The sequence below is a fragment of the Monodelphis domestica genome, chromosome 3 (genome assembly GCF_027887165.1).
Source record: "Monodelphis domestica isolate mMonDom1 chromosome 3, mMonDom1.pri, whole genome shotgun sequence".
Classification (NCBI taxonomy): domain Eukaryota; kingdom Metazoa; phylum Chordata; class Mammalia; order Didelphimorphia; family Didelphidae; genus Monodelphis; species Monodelphis domestica.
In genome coordinates this window covers 58,289,886-58,310,992 of record NC_077229.1, presented here as the reverse complement: position 1 = coordinate 58,310,992, position 21,107 = coordinate 58,289,886, and the positions used below count along the sequence as shown (strand labels likewise).

General features: G+C 35.8%; 1 protein-coding gene and 1 non-coding gene across 11 annotated transcripts in view; both read right to left on the bottom strand.

The window, feature by feature from the left end:
- Positions 1–21,107, bottom strand: part of EP400 (E1A binding protein p400) — a 130,150-nt gene that overhangs the window by 21,674 nt on the left and 87,369 nt on the right. For 5 of the 10 annotated variants that reach the window (XM_056821935.1, XM_056821937.1, XM_056821938.1 and 2 more), the window contains 16 exons: positions 18,939–19,033; positions 18,016–18,299; positions 14,899–15,101; positions 14,636–14,805; positions 12,839–13,035; positions 11,682–11,793; positions 11,402–11,545; positions 6,290–6,448; positions 5,869–5,952; positions 5,007–5,138; positions 4,585–4,629; positions 4,344–4,497; positions 3,670–3,911; positions 3,331–3,504; positions 472–608; positions 228–284 (listed from right to left, as the gene is read on the bottom strand). In XM_056821935.1, the coding sequence (XP_056677913.1) occupies positions 228–284; positions 472–608; positions 3,331–3,504; positions 3,670–3,911; positions 4,344–4,497; positions 4,585–4,629; positions 5,007–5,138; positions 5,869–5,952; positions 6,290–6,448; positions 11,402–11,545; positions 11,682–11,793; positions 12,839–13,035; positions 14,636–14,805; positions 14,899–15,101; positions 18,016–18,299; positions 18,939–19,033 (2,389 nt within the window). Of the gene's footprint in view, positions 1–227; positions 285–471; positions 609–2,008; positions 2,057–3,330; positions 3,505–3,669; positions 3,912–4,343; positions 4,498–4,584; positions 4,630–5,006; positions 5,139–5,868; positions 5,953–6,289; positions 6,449–11,401; positions 11,546–11,681; positions 11,794–12,838; positions 13,036–14,635; positions 14,806–14,898; positions 15,102–18,015; positions 18,300–18,938; positions 19,034–21,107 lie in introns of all 10 variants that reach the window. The other 5 variants (XM_056821942.1, XM_056821939.1, XM_056821940.1 and 2 more) reach the window with 2 other exon arrangements.
- Positions 13,516–13,650, bottom strand: LOC130458661 (small nucleolar RNA SNORA49). The gene has a single exon (XR_008918068.1). It is a non-coding gene; the product is annotated as a small nucleolar RNA SNORA49 (small nucleolar RNA).

Sequence of the window (21,107 nt, the reverse complement as noted above, 5' to 3'; positions counted from 1 at the left end):
GACTTTATGAATGCAGTTTAGGGTCTGTCCTCTCCACTTACACAGCCATCCCCAATTCAGATCCTAGTCTTAACTATTATAATAATCTCATAAATGGTTTCCCTGCCTCTACACTCTCAAGGAACCCAAAACAGGAAAGCCAAACCAAAAGCCAAAGCTGGCTACTAGAAGGCTTCAGAGAAAATTCAGTATCAAAGGAGCCAGCACAAAAATACACAGCAACCTACCTTTCTGCTAGTACTGAGGCATGCTTTGGGTTCTTCTGAAAAGGATTCATGCCAAGTCTGAAATGGATGGAATGGAGAGGAGAGAAATGTTGAAAGCATAAAACTTATCCAAAGCAAAATCTGGCAGACTACCAGATGGAAAGGGAGATATTTAAACTCTGTACATAGGAAAAGAATTACCACTGAAGCACCATACTCACACCTCAAGCAAAATTAACAGAAAATGAGCATTCAATAAACATACAAAGGCTTGATTGGGGGACTTCTCTTCCCAGCAGTCATTTTCATTAAATCAAAGTGATTTGTGTACAACTGGGTGTGGGTAGCATTCTCATCTTGAGCATAAATCTGGCTTGTTCGAAGAGGACGGTTGTTTTTGCTCTGAAACAAAAGAGATGAGAGCCAATCAAAACTAAAACATCAATAAGAATCTAAAACTAACCCATCCATCAAGAACAGTGTTTGCTTATTTGGAAACTAACGGACACAGAAGTTAAACTTTCTAAGATTAGATACTCACAAATTCCCTTACTCCTATAAAATATTTATCTTAGTACAGACTTGAGGAAGTGTCCAAATATATGTACCATGGAACTCAGCAGTAGAAATAATTTTCCTTCAATCATTAAGAAGAATGTTGTAATGACAAACTTTCAATGATGAATGAAAGCACAACCTTAGGAAAAGTTTCAAGTTACCATGTTAGATCAATTCTCCCTTGACCCAAATCTGGAAAAATAAAGTTCTCTTTATATCTCTTTAAATAGCAAGTGTTTACTCTCAAGAAATCTTAAAAGTGCAAAATATTAGAGCTAGAAAAGACATGATATTCATTTTATTCCAACCCCCTAATTTTATAGATGAGTAAAAGGGACCCAGAGAAGGAAAGTGACTTGTTTAAAAGCACAAAGGAAATTAGTGACAGAATCAGGGCTCCAAACCAGGTCTCCTGATTTCCAGTCCTGGACCCTCTCCATTTCATGGTGCTGCCTCTACAAATTCCCATCATCAACACAATGGCAATGGAACCCAAGGTGAATGGAGAGAATCCAGGATTCCTAGGATGGGCATAAGACTGTGTGTGTGTACATATGTAGCTCTAGATGTAAAGCAGCTAGTTTATTCCTATGTGAACACCTTTAATTAAATAGGGTAATGTCCAAGGAAAATTAGAACCAGAAAATACATATGCAAAATTAAAATATCACAAGATAACTATTATTCTGTAGTCTCATATGTAGCATTTCCAAATCACAAAATTCAGCAGAGAAAGACAGGGAGAAAAGGAAAGTGGAAGGGGAAAAAAAAGACTGCGAGTATTATACAACACTGGGTAATTAAATAATGACAAAGTCAAAGTTAAGGAACACTGAATGATAAAGGTATTCCTGTTGCCATGTACCTTTCTGGCTTTAAATGAGTGAGAAGTCCACTTTGCTTGGTGCCAACAGGCTCTATTCTACTACACCAGGGACCTGGGACCTAATCTCCCATCAATGCCCAAAGCTGATCACCATGACCATTCTGAACTCTGATGGGGTAACCATGTTGGGAGCTGCAGTTAGTCTCCTCCTACTGGTGTTAAGTGGGCTACCATTTGTTCTCTAATGCCCAGAAGCAAATCCTTTAGCTATAGAAATGAAAGGCACTATGTAACAAAATCTGAAATGTCAAACTTTTTTGTGAACTATTAAAAAATCTGAGTCTGTCTTTTATGTGTGCTTCTTTGCATCAGCTCTAAAACAAGGTTTTCCAATTTATTCAGAATATCACCTTCATACCTTATAAATATTTTTTGCCTTTTTCTTTGGATTAGCTTCATAAATCAGCTATAAGAGAAGAAAACATTTTAGCTTTATTTTTTCCATATTAAGGTTATGGCTAATTACCATTAATGCTTCCAAACTACACAGACATAAAGCACTTCAGGAAGACTCATTTGTGAAGGTACCTCATATTGCTATTATGAAGAAAGAATGTTTTGTTTGAAGCAAACAAATGCTTCGTTTTGAGATCAATAATTTTCAAAAAATGAAAATTAAAATAATTCAAGAGTTTAGAAATTAAGTAGTTTTATCAAATAAATATAAAATTCTAAAGTTATCTCTCAAAATATTAATTTATCATTAAAAATTCTGGAGGACTCCCTAAAAATGCCTGACCCTGCTACTGATGGAAAGACATAATCATATGTTCATGCTCTGACAAGAATCCAAGGATCTGGTTAGAGTAGCTCTTATTGCCTATTTTTAATTCCTGTTCAGATAAATCCTTTCATTCAAAAAAATACATCATACCACAAATAGGGCATGGTACAAAGAGAGACCACTGCACTCACCAAAATATACTTCACTGACATAGACTAAAACCCAGATAGATGCTTTCCAGTATCATATAGTTTTGAGATTCTCCCATAAAGAGTCAAGCAGTCATGCAGCATGAAAGAAATAGTTGCATGAGGAAAGCCAGATGAAAAAACAGAAAGAGACAACCAACAGGGCCCTAGAGGAAGAATACCAAAGCAGAGATTCGGATGCTCTTTTTTTCTAGAGGGGAAAAAAAGTACTTCCTCTTCTTTTCTCAACTAGGACACACACTCTTTCATGTTACATCTTTAAAAAAAAAAAACAAAGGTTACTAAATGGTTGGCCATACTGTAAAGGTAGGTATTTTCGACATTCTTATTTCAACTTGAAACAATAGATATGCAACTCGGTCTCCCTGAAACCACAGTAACATGCCAAGAGACTAAGGGAAGGTTCAGTGACAAAACAATTTGGATACAACTAACTCAATAATCTCTTCTATAACCAAACTAATGCTTAGTCTAAAAGAACAATTTTTCTGCTCTTAAACCACCATTCTGTTAAACAGAAAATAACAGAGTGATAAAATAATGTGACTGAAGGAATGAAGTTTATTCATGATTAACTTCACTGATGACAGTTTCAGAATAGAATTTTGCTGCTTGGTGAAAAGGTTTACTTCAAATGACAGATTTTATAGTGACTTGATAATATCACTTGATCTAACAATAAAAATTTTAAATAATTCTTCTTTTATATCTAGTTTCCCAACAAAGCATAATTGAGCTTAAACTCACCTTTCCCTCTTCTCTTGGAATGATGACATTTTCATAGCGATTTCGACACTGTTTAGAAGAGCGGTAAACTCGGCTACAGGAATTAACAACATCGCTAACAAGATCCCAATTAGGGGTGTGTGCAGGTGACACAACAGTGAGATTTAAAGGAAGCTCAAGGAGCTGTTTTACAGCCTAAAGAGAAAAGAAGTTTCAAATTAAAATATGTCGACAAAAGTATCAACCAAGTTATTTTTTCTGTGCCTACAGAAGAATTGCTGCAGTAGAACATAGAAACATGGAGAAGTACAAGAATACGGGGAGGCCGATTAAAAGAATCACGGGAAAGGTCTCTCTAACCTGCAGCAGTGCCCAATCTTCACTAATGAGCCACTCTGGGTTATCCTGCCCAGACTCTGCTGTTGGCTTGACAAAAGTTGGCAATGGTTTAGCAAACTGAGTCTGTTGCTTCAACAGAATATTCTTCTTCTGCTCTTTGCCCTCTCGCCGCATCTTCAACATCCCTGGAGTCGCCCGGTCAAAGAGGGATCGAGGTGGAATGACAGCCTCTCCGTGTCGCTGCTTCTTCTTCCGACCAACAGCTAAGGAAAAGATGTCTTCTTTAGCAAGACAATAACAGGACACTGGTGAAAGTGATCTCAATGAGCAAAGGAAATGATATCTGTATACTGTTGCACAAAGAGACAATGTCTACAAAGAACTGTTAATGATAAAATAGTTGGCCCTTCCCTTGGTCTTCTCTCCATCCCCCAAGTAATGAAAAGGTTTAACAATCCATATGAACTCACATTTGGAAGTTTTTTGGAAGTTTCACTTTAATTTTTAACTCAAATATAGCTAAAACCAAAGAACAAGCAAAAACAGCAGAATACAACCATTAGCTTTTTAAAATAAGCTTTATGAGCCAAATAACTAGGTCCTCCAGATGACAAGTGATATTATACACTCTGATAGCACTAGATATACAAAATGCCCACACCAGCACACAGGTAACATCAGTCCACCCCATTTACCAGAGGGATCTGTCTTGTGTCGCTTACGCTCCTTCCGCACATACACAGGAGGTAGCTTAGATTCAGGGATGGGAGTATTCTCATACATCAGGCACATGACTGAGTCAATATAGATGTCATTGTCATCCTGAGGAGGAGTGGGAGGAGTCCAAAGCTGTACCAAAAAAAAATTCTCTATTACATTTGTTATATAACATGAAGTTTGCCTGATAGTGAAACAAAACTAAATTAATTGACTCACTGGCATAATTTCTGTCTGCCCATCAGTATCTTCATAAACATATTCCTGTAGGGTACATGAGAAACGTTAAAATATTTAAGAGATCACTGAACATGCAGCATTCTGCTTAAGAACAAGATAAAGGATTTTAATTGTTGCATCCAAAATAAGTACAATCAGAGTATATGGGAAGATACATTCTCCCCCCTCACCCCAATTATTAGTAACATTTACAAAAAGCCTCACCACAGATTGATTACTTGTGTTTTAAATCAGAAATGGGCACACATTTTTATGGAAGAGATACTTCTTGATTATAACATATCTGATTCAATTATAATTTTTAATATTAAAAATATATACAGCTATGTAGGCAATTACAAAAACTTCATACAACAATGCCCAGTTTCTTTCTTGGGGTTTGAGGAGTATCCTGACATTACCATGTTGTAGGCATCTTCTCTGGTGTATGTCAATAATTCTTCCTCCTCCTCTTCTAAAAGTGTTGTGGCATCCCTCTCTTTAAGTCGTTTCATATTATTGGATTCCCACTCCTTTGAAGCTATTGCTACCTCCTAGGAATAGGATTCATCAGGAAAAAAAAACATTTCTAAAAAACCTGGCTAGCAACTAAGTCATAAGTATAAATTCTATTATGCTCTACCACTTTCAAATTTCTTTTTCATTTTTATCTTCTTTTCAAAACTTTTACTAAAAACACACAACCTTCTTTTACCATCATCAAACACTACTACTACTACTACTTATTTATTCCTTACAATCTAGGATGCATTCCTTTATTCTTGACCATAATCTCTCTCTGACACAAAAGTTACAGAGGCTGCTAGGCAGCTCAGTTAATTTAGTGCAAGGCCTAGAGATGAGAGGTCCCAGTTTTAAAGCTGGCCTTGGATACCTAGCTGTGTAACCATGGGCAAGTCACTTATCCCCCAACTGCTTAGCCCTTACTGCAACTCTACTTTGGAACGGATTCTTAGTATCGATTCTAAGAAGGTAAGGGTTAGTAAAAAAAACAAAAAATGAAAGTTATATACAAGTCTACCCCTCTGCATACACAAGCTTTTCCAAGTATCAGCAATTACATTCGTTATCTGCATGACACAAGGCAATTAACAACTTTGTTGAGTCCAAGTTTCCTCATCTCGGAGACTTGGAAGGAAACTTCATTATAAACCAAGTTCTTAAAAGTTACTATTTCTCAAATAATACTTGTGGTGTGGTTGTTTTTAAACTGCATATAGGTCATTCTATTTTAAACTCAGACATATAAAAATGTTCTCTTACCTCATTGTCTCTTGGTTTTTCCTGATCAATAGAAGCATGGAATAATTCAAGATAATTCAAAGCATACTTCTCAATTGGTGTGAGCTGTTTCAAAATATACATTTTTCAAAGATCATTAGTAGAAAGGAAGCTAATGAAATCCAAGTCTCTTTCTCACCCCAACATTTTTTTATACTTATTTAATTAATTTAGGATATTTTCCCATGGTTACATGATTCATGTTCTTTCCCTCCCCTCCTCCCTTCCAGAGCCAATGAGCAATTCCACTGTCACCCCAACATTTTAAATAATGAATCACTATATCTCCCAATTAAATCTGAAACATTCCATGTGATGATCAAATGCTATTGCTAACCATATTGACCTTGAATCTTAAAAATGAAAAGGTTTAAAAGAGAATTATTTTTAAAAGTCAACATGCCTGTTCCATAAAGTCAGCTAATTCTTCTAACTGAGAAGGTTCTTCAATAACTCTTGAATCATCCAGTTCTGAGGACAGAATATCAGCATTTGTTTCAGACACACTCATTTCTTCATATTTTGGGGTGTCATCCTCCAAATATTCGATACTCTTAAGGGCCTTGAGAAAATATATTTTCAAGTAAAATTTTAGGTATTTTTCAAAGAAATCATAAAAAGAAAGTTTCTAAAATGTTTTATTCAACTGACATTATAAAAATCACATTCTCCCCTTCATCACTGACACTTTCACCAAATAGAAATTTATCTAAGTAGTGTTATACAAAAGCTTACAATTCTATTTCTTACAGCTTACATTAAAGAGTCAGGTAACAAATTAAGATAGTTAAGGTAAAAAAAAATGATCCAGGAAAGTGAAAAGTTAGCCAGGACTTAGAAATCATCTAGTTCAGCCTCCCATCCATTATAAAAGTACATTTGATAGCATTCTTGACAAATTAAATGGCTCAAAACAGTCACAGGTAGAACATCGGGAATAGAAGGAAAGGCTTTGAGTTGGCAAAGAATATAGAATCTTCTGAGGGCAACAGGAAAAGCTATCACAGGATTACAGACTTTAAGCTAGAAGATACTTCAGACACATTATTGAATATAACCTATTCATTTTATAAAGAAACCAGCTATAAGGCCCAGAGAAGAGAAATGGCTGGCCACAGGAAATTATGGGGCAATAAGCAGCCAGCCAGGACTGAACCTTAGTCCTCTTATTCTAATTCCTTTGTCTCCCACGTACCCAACAGCTTCTCTGGATGGACTAAAGGGTTTGTACTTGTAAGAGAGAAGTTTAAACAAGATGTCAGGATACATAAACACACATAACTTTAGAAACACGAGAAGTTACAGGAGCTGCCTGGTGCAGATCAGTAGTTAAGTGTCAGAATGTGAGTTTGAAAGGCAATGGGACTTCTAGTAAAACAGGTAAGATTATAAGTCTCCAAAGAGCCAAAAGATGAATCTACACTTTGGAAACACTATTAGGGCAGTGGTTGGAATAAGAAATTGAATGAATTTGGGACAAAAATAAAACAGAGAAAGGAGAAATATTGCAACTATCTAAGCATGAGGTGATCAGTTCCTAGACTAGGGGAGAGCTCTAGAAATGAAGTAGAAAGTAAAGAAATGAATGCTTCAAAGGAAAGTAAAAAGCTTATTTGAGCATGGGGTTGCATGGCATACAGAGAAGTAAATGACCTAACTGATCCCTTACTTAAAAGAATCTTACAAGACTAGTTGGGAAGACAAAGCCATAATGGAAAAATTTAAAAATCTAGAAAAGAAACACAGACCAGGAACAATGCAAAAGCTATGACAATAGTTCATCTTTAACTGATAAACAGTATGGACAATAGCTGTAAGAGTTGAGAGAAGTATCAAGAAAAAGTGGCATGACAATGCTGTGTATTGGGGCAGGAAAGTTCAAAGAGTAGCTGTTTTGATTGGAAGGTGGATGGGGTGATTTTGAGGCAACAACCGAGCAGCTGAGTGGAAACAGGCTGCAGACAGAAAGAGAGGACAGAAGCTTGAGCAAGGAATCAGAGCAAGAGCTACAGAATAGCAGTTCTTAGTAGAGAACTTTATTTAATGAGGTAGAATGGGCAAAGAAATGGATAAAGAATAAGAAGACCGTTTCTCATTTAGGTTCACCAACTAGCTATGCTATTTGGGGGCAAGTCTTTCCAAATGTCTGGGCCTATAAAGTGAGATTTCTTCCAGTGATCTTGAAGGTTCTGCTTGAGAGCTCTAACATTCCAAATGTGTAGGAATTTTTTTATGTAAAAGAACCCCTACAGAGCACAGTTAGCAGTGTGGTGGAGGTATGCAAAAAGGTAGTGGGGATCTTGAGTTTCAGGAAGGGAGGCAGTTTCAAAGTCTCCCTGGTCTTCTAAGCTTGTCATGCTAGACTTCATCTGATTGTTTAGATCTAGTTTTAATTGTGTGGAAAGTGTTTTGTAGTTGTGTTCATTTAATTCCTGTGTTTGTCTTGGCAAATAGATTCCTAAGTATTTTATATTGTCTAGGGTGTTTTTAAAAGGAATTTCTCTTTCTAACTCTTGCTGCTGAGATGTGTTGGGCACATATAAATGATGATGACTTATGTGGGTTTATTTTGTATCCTGCAACTTTGCTAAAGTTGTTGATTATTTTCACTAGCTTTTTAGTTGGTTCTCTGGGATTCTTTAAGTAGACTATCATATCATCTATAAAGAATGATAGTTTAGTCTCCTCATTGCCTATTTTAATACTCTAAATTACTTTTTCTTCTCCAATTGCTACCGCGAGTGTGTCTAGTGTAATGGTGAAAATTTCACCTTTTTAAGATTGTTGTAATATTGAACAATGGCTGCCAAGGAATTTACTTATTAAATTCCTAAAATGAAACACTCAAGTCAGAATGGAGTTTATGGGGGTTTAATCACAATGGGAGTAGGGAAAGGAGAGGGAAAGAAGGAGAGAGGAGAAAAGGGAAAGGGGCTACTCAACCTCTGACCAAGGCAGAGGGAGTTTTAGGCCCAAAGGGCCTAGGTGGAAAGAATCAGTCCTTAACTCAAGTGACCGATCTGAAGGAAAGCTGTCTGCAGGTGTCCTCCCTGTCCAAGCTTCTAACACGAACTCGTGTCTACCTCTCTCCACAGGAAGTGCATGAATTTCAGAGGTTGTTCCCTACCTCACTTCCTGTGTCTCACAAGTGCCAATGGTTGGCTCTAGCTTGGCTTAGGACAGCCCAGGTGGGCAGTTAGTTATTTCTGATTTGTCATTGACTAGCACATGCCTGTGTAGTGTGGATGTGCACAATTTTTGGGTGCTATACCAAGATGGAGACTTTTAAAATTCACACTAGTACAAAGTTAAATAACAGAGGTGATAATGGGCATCCTTGTTTCACTCCTGATCTTATTCAGAAGGCTTCTAACTTATCCTCATTGCAGATGATGCTTGCTGATGGTTTTATTGATGTTTATTATTATTAGGAAAGGCCCATCTATTCCTATACTTTCTGGTGTTTTCAATAGGAATGAGTGTTGTATTTTGTCAAAGGCTTTTTCTGCATCTATCGAGTGAATTTCATCTAAAATAAGCAAGATTTGCAAAGCTGAAGCATGAATAGAGGACAATTGGGAGAGTAAATGGCCTTGAGTATATCACATAGGAAGATCAACTGAAGAATCTAGGTATGTTTAACCTGGGGAAAAGAAGATTCAGGAGGGGATCTATTAGCTGTCTTAAAGTATGTGAATGGGTATCACATAGAGAAGGGATCTTCTATCTGGCCCCAAAGGGTAGACCAAGAATAATATATAGACATTCCAAAGAACCAAACTGACATTTAATATCAAAAAATTATTCAACAAGTACAAGGATACCAAAGTGGAATGGACTGCCTTAAGGAGAATGGGTCCCACCATTTTCTGGAAGCAGAAGCTGTACAAGAGAAATTCCTTTCATCTATGAGCTGTACATTATGGCCAATAAGATCCATTCCAACTCTCAAATTGTGTGATTTTATGATCAGAGGGCTATGGACTAAATCCTGAGGGATGTCAATAATCGATATCAGAAAAGCAGTGATCATCAAAGTATGAAGAAAATCAGAGAAGTATAGCATCAAAGACCATGAACAGGTTAGATCAAGTACCTTAGAAAAGTCAAGGATAACAAAGACTAAGAAAAGGCCTTTGGATTTATGAAGGGGAAATAGAAATGACTTTCAAGAGTCTCATTCTTATAGGATAGGATCACAAATTAAATTTCAGGGAGTTAAAGAATTGACATATAGAAACATCTGATATTGACCATGTTAGAGAATTTTCCCAAGAAAAGGAAAGAAAAATACAAATTGCCAGAATAGTCAGTTGGGTCAAAGGGCATTTAATTTTTTTTCCAAAATGGGGGAAACCTTATACATATGAAAGAATATAAGATGATAGAAAGAAGGTGATGGGCAAAGAAAGGATCTGAATTAGATAGTTCTATTAAGTATTTACTTAGTACCTGACATGTGCAGGATGCTGTGACAAAGAATAAAGATAATTTAAGTTACATTTATTTTCCTCAAAAAATTTACAATCTAAAAGGTTCAAGGACAAATACAAGACACAAATGGCTATGCAGTTAGTATATAAAGGAAAGGCCTAGACAAAGTGCTATAAGATGTTTAAAGAAGAAATCATTTGTATCAAGGACTCAAAAATGTTCAAAGAGGGACAACATTCTTAAAGAATAACATTCTTGGGTCTTGAAGAAAAGGAAGGATGTTAACAAATGGAAATTAAGGTAGAAAATTTCAGACATCAACTCAAGATCTGAATGAATAATTAAACAAGATTCTTTCAGAGTCCCAATGTCATGAGGTCTAGAAACATAAAAAAAGAGTAGACCTCAGAGATGATAAGAAATGCAATTCTCTATAATAAGAAGTTGTCTCAAGTAAAGAAGAGTCAAGATGGGACACTCAAAGTAAATGGTCATAATCTTCACAATTAAAATAGGAGATAAAATCAGTTGCTAAGAATGAAGAAAAATATGATAGAACTGGAGACTTGAAAACAGATAAGAAAACTTGAAAGCTATCTGGGATGTGCTGAAGGTATGATGGTGGGACAAGGAACTAAACACTAATGAAATCAATGATGAATAAAAGGATTAGAGGAGCATCTAAAGCCCAAATATGAGGGAGACAGAACTATATGGTTTTATCCTTCTTTAGTAGACTACTGCTCTACCTAAAAGAACTAAAAACCAAATTTTGGGGGTGCTCCAGGATTGGGGACAGACAAAAATTTCGAGAAGGGAGAGGAGGTAAGAGTGGCAAACAAAGTTAACTTTAATGTAGAAAACTAGTTAAAACTCAGAACTGATTCAGGTATAGTTGGGAAAGGAGTGGATGGACCAGCTATGATAATCACAGTTGAGTGATGAGAGTTCCAGAGAGGCCAGAGCATAGCAACTTCAGTGATGTGAGGAAGTGGAAAAAAGAAATGATAAAGAGGTTGGGGTCTCTAAAAAGGATATCCTTTTGCCAGTCACTTCTTCAGGAAAAGTGACTTATTCCTACCTCTATAAAAGGCCTTGCGATTTTAGGTGCAATTGCTTCAGAGGCAGAGGGCTCCTGAGGAAGAACAACAAATTCTTCAGCTTTAACTCTGAAGCCAGAGTCTTCTACAGGAGAGTGAACATCAAATAGTTCCTGGATAGTTTGCTGAAAAAATTAAAATGATCATGTCTTTCAATAATTAAGGACAAATTTTTATACCCAACCTTAACTCAAAGCTCTTAGTATGAAGGATTAACACCAGGTATTTATCTGGTTTTGAATATCTACATGTTAAAAATACCTGAGTTAAAAATGCCATGGAGTAGTCATTTCCTTGAGCAGCAACCTCTCTTATCAAATCTTTAGTTCCATTTTTCAACAATTTCTCTTCTATGGAATTGCCACTCACAAGCCTACAAAGAAGAAAATATTTATTAAATAATCTTGAAAAGGTACACACATAGAAGGCACTGATATAATAGCAGAGGTTCTTTCTAATAACAATGATGATAAAGTTTAAATACACATAAAAATTTGAAGCTTCCAAAGCATTTTCACACTATATCATTATATTTGCAATTCTGTAGGGCATATTGGGCAAATAACATCCACGTTTTACAGACTTAAAAAACTGAGGTTCAGAGAAGTAAATGACCTACCTGAGGTAAAATAATTATAAAATGGTTAAGAGTCAAGCCAAAAACTGAGCTGGGACCCTGTCTATGAATTCACACATTACTATCTCTCACTGTATACCAAAAATACAAGACAACTAAATAATGTCAAATTGTGTTTGTGAGAAATTAAGGACAATTTACAAGAGATATGATGCCTAGTTTTCATAGACATTTAAGAAGCTGTCACTCATCAAACTCCAGAAATATAATTATAGTCTTTCTCAACAGTTCTGAGACTAGAAGTTTTAGAGAGCTCTAAAGGTATATACCACAGGGATTTATTATTCTAATATATATATATATATATATATATACACACACACACATACATATATATACATATATATACACACACGCAAATATATATATATATATATATATACACATAAATGCAAACATTTTTAGTTTATAGTACTAATGTTTGCAGTCAATGGCAATAAAGGTAGATTCAACTTCTTTCATTAACTTTCCATCTTATTTTGTAAAATTTTAAGTACATATATAATATTAATCGCTTTCCTAACATTTGAATAATTGAGGAAGGGGCCAAACAAATGAAAAATGAAAAGGACAAAGTAACAAAACCAAATTAAAATAAAAACTGATGAGATACAAATGAATGGGAAAAGAAATTAAGTTAATTTGTTGGAAAGATGAAATGTTTTAATTTTCCTTGTAGAGAAAATGTTAATCTTTTTATTAGGTACACAGTTTATGTTAGGAGGCATTCTAGCAAGCTTTTAGCCATATAACAAAACTGGGTTCTTGTCATGAAAATCACCTGTATATGTGTATATCCTTGCTTCTCCCAATTCTATCACACCATTCTTGAGCCTTTGCATCCATCACCGGATTTAAGTCATTATCATAAAACACAACTGTGTCGGCTTCTACAAGATTTATACCTGTAGAGCGACTGTGGGTAGAAAGAATGGCACAAAATATCCGCTTGTCTTTGTTGAAACTCTTCATCAGTTCCTAAATTAAAAATGAAATGCTTACAAGGCTAAATAACAAAAAAAAAATTAAAAGGAAGAAATTTATTTCTGCAAGACTAGAAATTAATTGTTTTTGTTCAGTCATTCAGGCACAACCAATTCATTATAACCCTGTGGACCACAATACAGCAATGGTGTCCATGAGATTTTCTTGGCAAAGATACTAGAGTAGCTTACCATTTCTTTTTCCAGTTAGCAATTAATTGCTGTACATACATTAGACTGTATTCTGAAATCTAAATTGTTTAATTCATGTTGTAGTTAAGGAATAATCATGGTTATTTTAAATATTAAATCTCACTTTTGAAAATGTCCTAATCTTTAGTAATATATGCTGACTTGTTTTTTCATTTACACTGCAACTTTTAACAACATATAAGAAAGAAATTTTCAGAATGTTTATTACATTTGGTTCATCGGTCACTAGAAAAGTTTGAAAATGAAATATTCTTCTACAGTTAATGTCAGCTCCAAATGTAGGCCCCAAAAGAAGATCAGGCTCTTAATGGGGAGGGAAATGTGCTTTCTGCTTTCTCCTCAGGCAATGCCAGGGCACTCTATGGACAAGAAAGTCCCTGGAGTAAGGCTGAGGAAGAAGGAAGACATGCCTGCTCATTAGTGATGGGTGCTGATTAAAGTAAGTACTTATTTTTAAATTTTGAAACTGAACTGAATTTCAGAACCATACTATTTCATGAAAAAATTATACTTTCACTATCTGAACAGTGCTACTCCCTGACCCTCACAGCTCACAGAGATTAATTTATGGTGACACCAAAATAACAATCACTACTATATAACCAGCTTCCTGAATAAAATAGCATGACCTAAACTACATGTGCCTAATGTATCATAAACTATGTCCATTAGGTAAGAATCAAAAGATTTACTTAGCAAAACTGAGTAACTCAGACCTTATTTATGAAAACTATTACCTTAAGAGGGGACTAAAAACCACTAATTTAAGTAAGTTATTCTATACCACTATATCCAATTCCATTCCTTAAAAATAACTGCTAGTGAATAACTAGATTAACACAATGGATATAGCAGCAGATATGAAAGACCAGAATTCCAACCTGGCCTCAGACACTTCCTAGCTACAGATCCTGGACAAGTCACTTAACTCCAATTGCCTATCTCTTGCTAACTCTTCTGGTCTTGGAAATGATACTAAAACAGAAGGTAATAGTATAAAAAGAAGATGAAGGGGGGCAGCTGGGTAGCTCAGTGGATTGAGAACCAGGCCTAGAGACGGGAGGTCCTAGGTTCAAATCTGGATTCAGCCACTTCCTAGCTCTGTGACCCTGGGCAAGTCACTTGACCCCCATTGCCTAGCCCTTACCACTCTTCTGCCTTGGAGCCAATACACAGTATTGACTCCAAGATGGAAGGTAAGGGTTTAAAAAAAAAAAAGAAGATGAAGAAGAGGAAGAAAGAAAAGTAGCTTAGCTAGGACACTTCCTAAACCAACACATAGCAATGATTCTAAGATGGAAAGTAAGGGTTTAAAAATAAATTTTTTTTAAAAACTGCTGATTGCAGCTGAATTCCTAAGTGATCAACAAGTCCTCTCTTACCTGGCGTTGTTCACTATTAGCATTTTCATCAACTCTTACATAGGTAAGATAATGGAAGTCCAAAAACATTTCCAAAATGTCTAACATTAGAATCATCTGTGATAAGATCAATACCCGTCGTCCCTCAGATTTCAGCTTCTGAAGCAAGATAGCTAAAGCTTCTAGCTTTCCTATAAAGATAAAAGCACACAGGGATTTGATAATGAGATTAAAAGACAAGCCATTTTAATTTGGTTCTGCTAAATATTCATTTTCACTCATACCTGAATCATACTGCACCAGTCTGAGCTCAGGAAACTGCAATACCTTGAGGTTTGTTATCTGATGCAATTGCTGTAAATAGGGAGCAGTCTGCTCCTTCAGGCAGTGTCTGAAAATCTTCATTTTGTGGCTGTAGGAGGGGGGTGGTTTGGCCACATACAAGCAAGGAGGAGCAGCCACTACAGCTGGAAGCACACAGGCCACCCTGGGGAATGAACAGAATCCCTCAATTACACAAAGGAAATGGAAATCCCCTCATTGTCATGTAAGATATTTTGCCCTCTTCAAAATGTGTCTGAGGGTACAGAAGGGAAAAAAAGGAAAGGATATTTAATAACTTGGTTTTGAAAGGTAAAACAACTACTAAAGTTGCAGAGGTACCTTAATTAGTCATTTCTAGTATCATAATTATTTAACCATTTTAAACCACAATATGCAAAGCTCAGGATAAGCTGCTAAAAGAAATAGAGACCCTGTTCTTAAGGATGTTTTATTCTAGACAAATGATTCTCAAACTTTTTGGTTTCAAGACCTCTTTATACTCTTTAAAAATCATTGAAGAAGCCTCCTCTTGCAAAAGAACTTTGATTTACCATGTTAAAAAATTAAAATGTTTTAGTAGTTTTAGAAAAATTGTTTTGATCTCACAGACACCTGAAATTGTCTCTGTGGGCTTCACTCTGAGAACTGTTGGTCCAGGAAATCCAAAATAACAGGGGGAAAAAATGGGCTTAAAACAAAGACTAGGTAGATAATGGACCAGGGTCACTCAGCAGATTATTGATGATGAGGATTTGTTTTGATTTGATTTTTAAACAGTGCAGTATAAAAGAAGAGCAATAGATTTGGAGTTAGCAAGAATGGACTTAAGGACTGACTGATACTATACGCTCTCTATGATGCTGAAAAAGGCTATACTTTTGAGTCTCTTTGGGCCTCCAAAAGCTCTTCTACAAAATGAAGGTCTGACTAGATTGTCTCTAAAGTCTCACTCTAGCTCTAAATCTCCTCATTCAATACAGATTAGATCATGAGCTGCATTCTAATCTTCCATCTTCTCCCTCAGACAGGCCAAAGCTCCCTGCCAACATTCATTAAGTAACCATTAAGAAGCTCTAAATCAGCCCTCAGGGAGAAGCCTTGCTGTCAGGGAACTGTCAGGGAAGCCAAATTATTCTCAGAATGCCCAAAATACAATTTAGTATTTTCCCTCAGTTTCCCTATTTCTGTCAGTCTTCACCTCCCCATCCCTTCAGGTTCCCAGTCAGCCTTGAATCTACCTTGACACCTGACTCTCACATAGCCAATTAGTTGCTAAACCTTGCTGTTTCCACCTGCACAACATTTCTCACATCTACCTCTTTCCACTCCTTCCTTCAGTCCCAATCACCTCACCCAGTTTACAGGAATGGTGTTTGAGCTGGTGTGCCTGCCTCAAGCCTCAGCTCCCTCTAGGCTACCCTCTACACTACTGCCAAAATGTAGCTATGATCTTTTCTTTCTTTTTTTTTTTAAACCCTCACCTTCCATCTTAGAGTCAATACTGTGCATTGGATCCAAGGCAGAAGACTGGTAAGGGCTAGGCAATGGGAGTTAAGTGACTTGCCCAGGGTCACACAGCTGGAAAGTATATGAGGTCAAATTCTAACCTAGGACCTCCCATCTCTAGGCCTGACTCAATCCACTAAGCCACCCAGCTACCCCAGCACCTTTTCTATAAGTGTAACCATCTCACTCCCTATTCAAACTTCTCTGGCTTTCTGTTGCCTCAAAGATAAAATAAAAATTTTTCTGTTTATGCTTTTTACCTTCTGTCACTATAGGAATCCTAAGACAGAAGAGCAGCAAGGACCAGGCAATTGGGGTTAAGTGACTTTTCTTGAGTCACACAATAGGAAGTATTTGATTGAAGATTTCAAAACAACGGGTCCTCTTAACTCCAGGCCTGGCTCTCTATCTACTGTACTACCTAGCTGCCCTTGTTTATGGTTTTTAAAAGTTCCACACAACCTACCTACCCCAATGAACTTCCCAGCCTCATGGGGTACTCTCTCCCCTTCCTCCACTCTACTATATAGTCAGACTCATTTGATCTCTGCCACCCCCACTCCTATTCATCTGGCCCGCTTTCATGTCTGGAAGGAGCTCCTTTTCTCACTCCTGCTTCACAGAATCCTCATCTTCCTTCAAGATGCATCATCACCTTCTCCATGAGGCCTTTCTTACCCACCCCACCCCACCCCCAGTTCAGTAGCGCTCACCCTCTTTGGGATGATCTTTTTATATACTTAAATGTATACTTGTTTTACTCTTAGAATATATACCCTTTGAGAAAAGGGATTTGTATTCAAAGTGTTGAAGACACAGTAGGCACCTTAATACTTATTGATTTTACAATAATATAGAACTTTGTGATTGAAAAAGGCTATTCCTCACAAAAACTTTTTAAAGTAAGAGAACAAACAACAGAAGTCTCATTTTTCAAAGGAAAAAAAATAAATGATCTGCATGTGTTCATAGCTAAGAAGTATCAAAGCTGGAATTTGAGCTCTGGTCTCCAGAAGTCAAGTTGAACACTCCTTCCTTTATAATTTTCTAAGTTCTCAACAATTTTAAAGAAAAATTTTAATTAGAACAATGTTGAAAAAGCAAGGAATTCATGGCAATTCAGTGATCCTGAACAATTCAGAGGGATTTATGAGAAAGAACACTATCCACATTCAAAGGAAAAACTGTGGGAGTAGAAACACAAAAGAAAAAATTATTTCCTTGATCACATGGTTCGATGAGGATGCTATTGGGGATGTAGACTCTAAACGATCACCCTAGTGCACATATCAACAACATGGAAATAGGTTTTGATCAAGGACACACATAAAACCCAGTGGAATTGCATGTCAGCTATGGGAAGGGATGAGGGGAGGGGAGGGAAATAATATGATTTTTGTAACCAAGGAATAATGTTCTAAATTGACTAATTAAATATTTTTTTCAAAAAATAAAAATAACAGTAAAAGTTAAAAAAAGCAAGGAATTCATAAAATAAATTCTGAAATAGCACCAAATGAGGTCACTAAAAAAAAAAGTAAAATTTGTATTTATTCAGGTTATAATAATACCTATTAACAACATCATGGAGAGATTCTCTTCGTTGTTCTAATGTCAACATCAGACACCGAAGTACATCAGTTGGATTTCTTGAGGATGAAGCACAGCAGTTCACCATCCCAGTCCAGCGCCATTTATTTCTCTCTGCGGATCCACACAGAGGTGTCTTCTTCCAACTAATCAGAGAGCAAATTCCTAACAAATCACTGCCATAGACAGGAGTTCTGGAACAGCGCCGTTCATTGCCCAGATAAATTCGGTCCAGGCGCTCTTTCAAAATTCTATTCTTTTCCTCCTTTGTGTAAAATGGCAAAAAGAACTTGTGTCATTCAAATAGGAAGGAGTAATTAAATTATTATTTTTTTAAGCTGATAATATGACACATTATCATCATCAAATAGTAGTTACGGAAATCCCATATGCATTGTCCTGCTCTGAACAATGCATAACACTTAACAATCATGCTCCCACTTCTTTGATGCTTAGGATGTAAATGAATTAGTAGAGAGAAATCTCATTTTCCCTGTAAAGTTTAAAAATTATTTCTTAGAAGCACCTCCAGTTAGGATCCTATAAAACCTCAGGTAAATACTGAAAATGCACAAGCATATTTTAGAATAACAAAACAAGATTTACTGTTTTCCTCATAAATTAGACTACAGGAAAGCAGAATTTTAATAAAATTTAGCATCCTATTTTTAGAATTCTATAATAGGAAATGCTTACTTTAAAATCTATTTCAATGTCAGCTCACTTTTTTTTTTAAATAGAGTGCCATTACTTGCCATAACCTTGTCATGGTAACATGTAACTTCTGAAAAACCTCATGTTTATATTACCAATTAATGGCACATATGTCTTTAGCAGTCTATATAAACTAGAATCTACTCTTACAAAAAGAAAAATTGTGCTTTGAATTCAGTGAGTCACAAACCTGTGTGGGGCCTCCTACAGGACTGGCCATTTTTGATACTAGTCCAGCTTCTCCTGAAGTCAAGGAATTAACTGCTGTTCTACCTGGAACACCTACTACAATTTAAAAAATACTCAGCATTAATTCACATCTAGTTGAAAAAAAGCTAAGCTTCTTTCATGAATGCCACTATTTTCATATAAACCAAAAATATATAATTCTTAGTAGTATACAAAGAAAATACTTAATATAAACCAGGCTTTTGGTGTATATATAAATTTAGTATCATGAAAAATTACACTTAATTTTTCTCTTAAAAGTCCTCCCTCCTATGAAGTTCTGAGCACCAAAAAACTATGCTATTATCAGCATTAGAAAAATAAAAAGACAACTCTAAAAAAATAGTTAATTATTCCAAGTAGGTAAAATGAAATGGTTGGTGCACAGAACTCTCTGAAAGAAAGACTTGGGTTTTTGGCCTTCACGGTGTTTTAAGGACTTGGGGAAAAAATATATTTTTGCCATTTCAGGCTCTATTGTGTTAAGAACAGAGTTAAGACTATCAGCCAGATTTAAATGACTAAAAAATTATTTTATAGAGCTAGAAAAAATAGTAACAAAATGTATCTGGAAAAACAACAAGTCAAGAATATACAGGAAGTGGGCAACTAGGTGGAAGAGTGGATTAAAAGCCAGGCCCAGAGAAAGGAGATCCTAGGTTCAAATCTGACCTCCAAATAGGCTGTGTAACTCTGGACAAGTCATTTAACCTCAACTGCCTATCCCTTACCACTCTTCTGCCTTGGAATCAATTCACCAAATTGTATTAAGGATTTAAAAAAAGAAAAAAAGACCATCAAGGGAATCAATTAAAAAAATGTGAAGGAAGGTTTCGCATACCAGACTCAAACTGCATTAAAAAGTAGTAATCATCAAAGCAAGTTGGTACTAGCTAAGAAATAAAGTAGTGATCAGAGGAATAGATTGGGTGCACAATATGTAACAGGTAATAACCATAGAAATCTAATGTTTGATAAACCCAAAGACCAAAGCTTTTGAGACAAGAACTCAGACCAACATCTCACACTATATATCAAGATAAAAATCAAAATAGGTATATGATTTAGACATAAAAGGTGATACAATAAGCAAATTAGGGGAGAATGGAAATAGTTTACCTGTCAGGTCTATTTATAAGAGAAGAGGTTATGACTAAACAAGAAATAGAAAGTAAAAGGTTTGGAACAAATAAAACCAATGCCAATAAAATCAGAAGGAAAGCAAAAAACTTGGGGGAAATCTTATAGCAAATTTCTCTGATAAAGGCCTCTTTTCTCAAATTTATAGACAACTGAGTCAAAATTATAAGAATACATTCCCCCTTTGACAAATGATCAAAGGATATGAACAAGGAATTTTCAGAAGAAGAAATTAAAGTTATCTATAGCTATATGAAAAAAATGCTCTAAATCACTACTGATTACAAAAATGCAAATTGAAACAACTCTGAGATACATGTTACACCTATCAGATTAGCCAATATAACAGAAAAAGAAAATGACAAATGTTGGAGATGTGTGAAAACTGGGACACTAATCATGCTAGACAGTAATTTGGAATTATGCCCAAAGGCCTATAAAACTGCATATTCTTTGGCCCAGAAATACAACTACTAAGTCTATATCCCAAAGAGATTTAAAAAACATAAGATAAGGGCCTAAACATACAAAAATATTTATAATAGTTCTTTTTGTGGTGGCAAAAAATTGGAAATTGAGTGGATACCACTCAATTAGGGAATGGCCGAACAAACTGTGGTATATGATTGTGATGGAATGTGCTATAAAAATAATGAAGAGTATGGTTTCAGAAAAATTTGGGAAAACATATGAACTGATGCAAAATGAAGGGAACAGAACCAGAAGAACATTTACACTGTAACAGTAATATTTAATGATAATCGACTGTGAATAACTCAGCTATTCTTAGAAATACAGTGATCTAAGATAATTTCAAAGGGCTTACAAAAAAAAAATTATCCACATCCAGAGAAAGAACTGATGCAACTGAACACAAAAATAAGCATAATTTTTAACTTGTTTTACTTTTCCGTATTTTCTTCTACAACATGATTAATATGAAAATGTTTTGCATAACCACACATTTATACCCTATATAAAAAAGTACATG